Source organism: Olea europaea, unplaced genomic scaffold (assembly GCF_002742605.1).
Source record: "Olea europaea var. sylvestris unplaced genomic scaffold, O_europaea_v1 scaffold3323, whole genome shotgun sequence".
Classification (NCBI taxonomy): domain Eukaryota; kingdom Viridiplantae; phylum Streptophyta; class Magnoliopsida; order Lamiales; family Oleaceae; genus Olea; species Olea europaea.
The window spans coordinates 90713-98489 of NW_019252182.1; the positions used below are offsets into that span (position 1 = coordinate 90713).

Below are 7777 nucleotides of genomic sequence, written 5' to 3' on the forward strand. Positions count from 1 at the left end.
AATCCAGCAACCATTAATTTCTGTCCATATTGAGTTAGCTCAATTTTTCGCAACCAATTACCTTATTTTGTAATCATTAAATCATCAACACACCCCAACATGATCTCATTCAAGTCCAGAGGTTCAAGAAGTTATAAAATCCTCAAAAACAATGAAGACAAATCTCAAAACAGTGAACTAAATCAGCTGCCTAGAGCTTCCAATTCTAGGATTGGTTTTTATTTTCTTTTTGGACCTTTTGCTTTCTTTTTCACTTGGAATCAACTGGGGATGAGATGAAGGATTTAATATCTTATATAGGAGATAGATGCAAAGTTTTTAAGGAGCTTGAGTCGTGCATAATGCTTAGGAATGGAGAAATTGAATATAAAAGGACAAGTAGCATCAAGCATGTGGTATTTTTGTCGGTAAAAAAAAGAAGAAAAAACTGATTTTACACCCATCATTGCAGTAGAAAATCAAGTGTATTTTACCTATAGTAGTGTGTCTACGACCTAATTTAATTACCAAAGGATCCCAAAATAATTTATAAAGTTAATTCCTTAACCGTCATTAGATTCTTTACTTGGTTTGCACCCGATTCTTCAATGACTTCAACAATTTGCACCACAATATATTTAAATATCACTCACTTAATGCTCATGTCCCAATTATTCAAAGATTTAGTTAGGGTTTAGGGTAACCATGATTAACCGAACTAATAGCAAGTAGCTTTACCGATAATGATTTCGACACTTTCAAGATCACAATCATTTACCACATGGAACATCTAGATTAACCAAAATTTCTACCATAGCTCAATGTAAGATTCACTACCTAGGTCGGGAGGTCAAAGACTAACACTATATAGAAATCTTTAAACTTCAATTACCCAATGCACTGTTATAAGAGAAAACCATTTCAAACTATTGATGCAAATGCAATGGCAATGTTAGCAAGTATTACATCCTTCCCTTATAAAAAATTTGTAGGAATTTGCTTACCAAAAAAGTCAGGATATTTAACCCACATTTCATCTTCCCTTCCTAAGTGCCTTCTTCTACTGACTGATTCTACTACAATACCTTAACCAATGAAATTTTCTTGCTTCTAAGTTGCTTTACCTCTCACTGAAGATCTCTACCGGTATTTCTTCATAAGTCAAATCTAGTTTTATCTCCATTGTTTCATTCTTCAACATGTGTAGGATTTGCAATGTATTTTCTTAGCTTAGACACGTGAAACACATTGTGCACTTTGGACATTGATGAAGGAAGATCAAGCTTATAAGCAATGTTTTCAATTCTCTCGATAATAGAAAATGGACAAACACATCTCGGGCTCAATTTTCCTTTCTTTTCAAATCGCATAACCTCTTTCATTGGTGCTACCTTCAAAAATACTTGGTCTGTGACTATGAATTCTAGCATTCCTCTTCTTTCATTTGCATAACATTTCTGCCGGACTTGATGGGATGTCCAAAATTTTTTGATGGGATACCTTTGGGAGCGCTACTTATTTTGGAATTATCATTAAATTTTGACTTAAATGAAATCGTATAATTGTTCAGGAGCTGGATGGGGAGGAAGCAAGACTTGCAGATTACTTCGATGTTATTGCTGGAATGAGCAACGGTGGCCTTGTATCAGCCATGTTGACTGCTCCCGATGAAAACAATCATCCCCTTTATGCTGCTAAAGATATCAAGCCTTTCTATTTAGAGAATTGCCCAAAAATCGTTCCACAGATGAAGTAATCTTATTTTCTTTCTTCTTAATATATAGAGTAAATGAAAACACTACAAAGAGGCAGGCATATCAAACTCAAGAAACAGTATATTTTTCAAATTTACACTACCTAATAGTATGACTGGTGTTTAGATTTAAATATGACGATGAGATTTTGATTGATCACTGCAGTGCTTTTGGGAAAATTGGAAGGCTTTTCAAAGCATTGATAGGTCCCTTGTACAATGGAAAGCACCTCCATAATGTATTGAAAGAAAAACTGAAAAATATTAGGTTGTCCGACACTCTTACAAATGTTGTTATTCCAGCTTTCGACATCGAGATTTTACAGCCAGTGATTTTCTCTTCCTATGAGGTCTACCCAGTCTTTAATTCTTTATGTTAATATCTTCATGATCTTATGTGTGATATTATATATATAGGTTTAGCCCGATTCAAAGTTCTAAGGGGGCATTTGGCAGGGATTCTATTTTGCATCCACAACTTCAGCCATTTTACAAACCATATATGGTCCTAACAATTTCGTTTTTTCAATCTCATCCCAATAAACTAGAGATCTATATATTCTACCATATAACATTCTTCATAAGGATCCATTGCAATTGTTGTATGCAAATTCCATCAACGGCAAAACCTTATTCCATTAACCCTAGAACTCCAACACACAAGCCTCAACATGTCTTCTAATATTTGTATTGTCCTTTCTGATGACATGTCCATCAGTCTGAGGACGATATGCTATGTTAAAAGATAATTATGTTCCCAAAGCCATATATAAGCTTTTTCAAAAGAAAGAAAAGAACTTAGAATCTCCGTTAGAAACTGGAGGTCAATAGCCTAAAATCTTGTCAAAAATGTAGATCAACGATTTGAGAAATGTGAAAATGGAGTGTATAACACTTGAAGCCGTTTACTAAAAAAAAAAGATTGGAAGCCAGTCGGATAATAATGTTGCAGCACTATATAAAACAAGATTCTATGCTACTCCTGAATCAAAGAAGTGAAATTTTCTTTGATCTATGCTTTCGTAGGAGTGATAACTGTGCGGTAGTATAGTTCATTTTCGGAACACATTTTTTCAAACTTTTCCTAGAAATACATTTTTTAGAACTCTTGTTAAGGTATCTTTTTATATAATTTCGTTATAATTAGGGTTTTGCCGATTTCCTATAAATAGGATTCATTATTTTTATTGTAAAATCAACACATTATTATTGATAGATTTTAAACAAGATTGCTTTCTTCTTGTCCTTCATTGAACTTAAATTCGAACTTATCAAAGATTTTATCTTTGTGGCATTTACCAAATTCATAGTAGAATTCTTAGTTTTTGTAATTAAGGGGTCAAGTTCTTCCGTAATTTTGGTTCCATGATTCAATAAATACTTGGGTCAAATTTCAAACCGAAATTTTAGCTTTCTTCGCTTTGTGATTCAATCTTGTATGGGTTTTGGAGCTACTATCTTTGAATCTAAAATCAAGGTTATCTATCTTTCCACATTTTCTTCATCATCTTCTTGAGTTGTTTACAAATTCCTGAATAATCTAGACTCTTCTTTCATTTTTGTGTAATTTTGATGCTATTTATTTATTTATTTATTATTATTAATATTATTTTTACACATCGGTTTTAACTCATTTTGTTTTCTTTATAATCTTCACATGAATGGAAATTAATTTGACGAGTTCATCATTTGTAAACCAGTGTCCTTCTCGGTTTTATAGTAAGAAATGGATTTTCATTTTACTTTGTGAAATGACAACCTGAAATGTTCCGTACTTATACATATTTAACCAAAATTTTGTCATGGCTCACTCCACTCCCCATTTCACTACTCACTGTATTCTAGAATATTCTATAGCCTAGTCTTCAAATTGAGCACATGGAGGGAGGAAAAAGGAGTGAAAAGATTGATAGCTTTGGTGCAAAACAGAATCCCCCCCCCCTTTGGAATCTCTATCTCTGTTCTATCTTCATTTTTTGAATCTGTTTCTGTTTCTCTAAATCAGAATTCTCTTCTTCCTTCTCTGAATCTGTGTAACTTTGAATTAATTTTAAACCTCTTAATGTTTAAAATGATTATTTAAAATTATATACTTCCAAATTTGTAAAGGTCAAAGATTACACAAAAATAATGAAATGTAAACTACAAGGGGACAGATTCAAAGAAAGAAGAAGAGAATTTAGATATAGAGAAACAGAAACAGATTCAAAAAATAAAGATAGAACAGAGATAGAGATTCCAAAGGGAGGGATCCTGTTTTGCACCAAAGCTTGATCTTTTCATCCTTTTTCCTCTCTCCATGTGCTCAATTTATAGAGTAGGCCATAGAATAGTCTAGAATACAGTTAGTAGTGAAATGGCAAATGGAGTGAGCCATGACAAAATTTTGGTTAAATTTGCATAAGTACGGAACATTTCTAGTCGTTATTTGACAAAGTAAAATAAAATCCATTTCTTACTTTAAAACCTAGGACATTGGTTTACAAACGATGAACTCATCAAATTCATTTCAATTACGTGAAGATTATGAAGAAAAAAAAAAGTTAAAACCCATGTGTAAAAAAAAAAAAAAATAGCATCAAAATCACACGAAAATGAAAGACGAGTCTAGATTACTCAGGAGAATGTGCTAAGAATTGAATCTTTTGGGAATTGGGATAACAAATACTTTAGATGCTTGGGATTTGGGTACATTGCTTCTCAATGTCCAAACAAAAGGGCAATGATCTTGCATGATAATGGGAAAGTAGTGAGTGATGAGATGCCCCAAACTAGAGAATGCTATTGATTGTTATGGAGTAGAGTACCCGGTTGTGGAAGAAACACTTGTCGTGATGTGTGCTCTCAATACACAAATCAATATGGATGACATGGAGCAAAAAAGGGAGAACAAGATCATACAAGTTGTCATATCAACAATAAAGTATGTAGTTTGACTGCTGATAGGGGTAGTTATACCAAAGTGGCTGGCACTACTAAATTGCACTAGTTGAATTTAGAGATGTTAGGTTAAAAGCAAGTCTTGGTGAGCTTTACAATTGGAAAGTATAGTGTTGAGGTGACATAGTTCCTATGCATGCTGGGCACATTTTGTTCGGAAAGGTCATGGCAGTATGACGGAAAGGTGAAACGATTTGAGGATAGCTACAACTCTATAAAAGATGGGAGAGCTTTTACTCTCGTAGCATTAACACCAACGTTGGTCTATGAGGACCAATTGAAATTGAAAGTTGAGGAAGAACAGAAAAACAAAGAGAGGCGAAAGGAGAGGAGTAAAGATAGGGTGGTGGCTAATTGTGAGAATAAGAAAAGTAGAGCTACAAGAGAGAAAAGAAAGAAAATCTTCTAAGAAGATAGAAAAATCAAAAGGGAGCTTCTATGAAAAAAAGCGTAAAATTGAGAGGACTTTAGTCAGAACTAATAAACCCCTCCCCAATTTGGATAATTGTTTATAGGCTTTCAAAGACTTGGTCCGAGACTTAATCAGTCAGATACAACCAATTTAATAACCAGTTGATTTGTTGCAAGTGGAGAATTTGATGAGCATTGAAGGAGAAGCATTCAACTATGACATGGTAAAATATCAGTTCCCCATAGGTTAGATGATGGGCTAGCATGTAGGAATAGTTTTTCACATGGGCATGTACTTTTAGACACGTTAATGTATATAATATGAGAGTAATAAATCATTTGTCACATGCAGTCATAGGCAATCGATTGTTTACTAGTTTACGATATTCGAGTATGTTGTGAGAGAAATTAATTCACCATGAGTTGGGGTGCATTGTTGGTGATTTGAACCATGAGGATCTATATTTAAATCTTAAGTCCTTAAATGTTTTGGTTCGAATTAATGGAATATGTCGGAATTAATTTAGTATCCTCTAGAACTTCTACTACACGTTTTGATATGGTTTATGGCTCACTTTGTTTGGTTTAATTCTTTTAACTATTATTGTAAGTGGTAGTTTAGCAAATTTTATGCATCTCTAGGTAGCCAAAGGAAGAGGCTTTTGCTATTCGAACCAAGTGATTGGGTTTGGTTGCTAAGGCAAAAAAGGCATTTTCAAATGCCAAGAAGGTCAAGGTTTCATCCGAGAGAAGATGGACCATTCTATGCCAAAGCAAGTATTGATAACAATGGTTACAAATTGGATCTTTAAAGTGAGTTTGTGATAATTTACATTTTTTTTCGATGTTCCCTATCTTTCTCTTTTTGATGCAGGTATAGATTCGAGGTCAGATCCTTTTGAAAAGGAAAGGAATGATACTATCCAAGGAAAGCCACAATCATACAAAGTTCAGCTCAAACTTGAAGAGGAACCAATGACGAGATCGCAAGTAAATAGGATCAATGAAGCCATGCATTTACTTGTACTAGCTATGAAGGACAAGAGTTTGAGGTTAACAAGTCAAACACCAAGTTTCATGTTGGGCATGAAGACCAAGCCAAGTTGAATGCATTGGAATCAAGAAAATAAAATTAGATGTAGCATAGTATAAAATAGGATCCTATAGCATGTACTACACTCGAAACAAAAATTGAAATTTTGTTTGTTCTATGCTGTCACGGGAGTTATACTATGTGGTAACATAACATTTTCAAAACAGGTTTCAGAATTTTCTAGAAGTCTATTTTTTGTAGAACTTTTTTTATGTTATCTTTTTAATATAATTCCTTTTTAATTAGGTTTTTACAGGTTCCCTATAAATAGGATTCATTCTTTTAATTATAAAAACAACACACAATTGAGAGACTAAATCAAAGCAAGGTATTCTTCATGTTTTTCATTGACTTAATTTTAAATTTGTCAAAGACTTTAATCTTGGCAGCATTCAACAAATTCATAGAAATGTTTATAGTTTTTATAATTAAGGGCTCAAGTTCTTCTAGAACTCTGTTTTGTTGATTTAAAAAATAATTGGGTCAAGATTGAATTGGGGATTCTAACTTTCTTGGGGTTGTGAATTAAAATTCTATGGATTTCGAAGCTACAATTGCCATGTGGGTTCACACCAAAAACCAAAAAGGAAATTCATTAAAATTATGAAATTATCAACAAAAACAATAAGCTAATATTTATTCTCTATAATTATAGCATATACATGAATTATTTTTTTAGCTAACCATAAAATGTATCAATCATTTTTCTGTGGTGTGAAGTCCTCGGGATAAGCTCCCTATGTGCCAACCTAAGCCAAAAATGTTGTATTTCCTTTAAGCTTTCTGCGATTCTTTACCATGAAGACCTTGCCAACCTTTATGATTATTCTCCCACTAATATGAATGATGAGAAAAAGGTAGAAGATAGTAATAAATTTTCAATTTCAGCTCTTTCTATATTAATGAAATTGCAAAGCACAATAAGTATACAAAAGCTTGTAACCTAAAGCCCCTGTTTGATTCCCATTAAATTACATTACATAACATTCTATTTTTCTCTCTCTTATTTTCAACCGCACAATATTCCATAAAATAATATTACATGTAAATCGAAAATTTTTTCTTCTTTTTCAACCACTCATTTTTTCAACAAAACACTATTTCCCCCATTTTTCATTACCAAAAATGGGGGCCAAACGGGGGCAAAATGTAATTCTATGATTCCGAAGGCACGGATCTTGTAGCTGATGAAAGAGAATGATATTATAATAAGAAATGTTCTTACTATAACGTTGTATCCTCTTAATTACATTCAATGTCTTAAAAATAACAATGCCAAATACTTGAAGCACATTCGTGTGTTGTCTCTACTTCCATCGTAAACGGCTTCAAGTGTTATACACTCCATTTTCACATTTCTCAAATCGTTGATCTACATTTTTGACAAGATTTTAGGCTACTGACCTCCAGATCCATTAGGACCTAGCTATCTTATATATATGATGGCTCTTTTTCCAACATGTATGTTACCTTCATGCTTATACACCATGTTAGAATACACAAGGTAAAATGACCAAGTTACACAAAACTTGGAAGAAATCTATAAGCCTCTTCGTTTAAAAAGAAAGGCATGCAATTAAAATATCTCCTTCCCAAATAGC

At 33.2% G+C, this 7777-nt stretch overlaps 1 protein-coding gene across 1 annotated transcript; it reads left to right on the top strand.

Annotated features, from left to right (window-relative positions):
- The first annotated feature begins 1612 nt into the window (after positions 1–1612).
- LOC111385881 (patatin-like protein 2) lies at positions 1613–2230 on the top strand. Its single transcript, XM_023010305.1, has 2 exons — positions 1613–1731; positions 1899–2230. The coding sequence occupies exons 1-2, from the start codon at positions 1631–1633 to the stop codon at positions 2110–2112; spliced, it is 315 nt and encodes a 104-aa protein (XP_022866073.1). The 5' UTR covers positions 1613–1630; the 3' UTR covers positions 2113–2230.
- The last annotated feature ends 5547 nt before the right edge of the window (positions 2231–7777 follow it).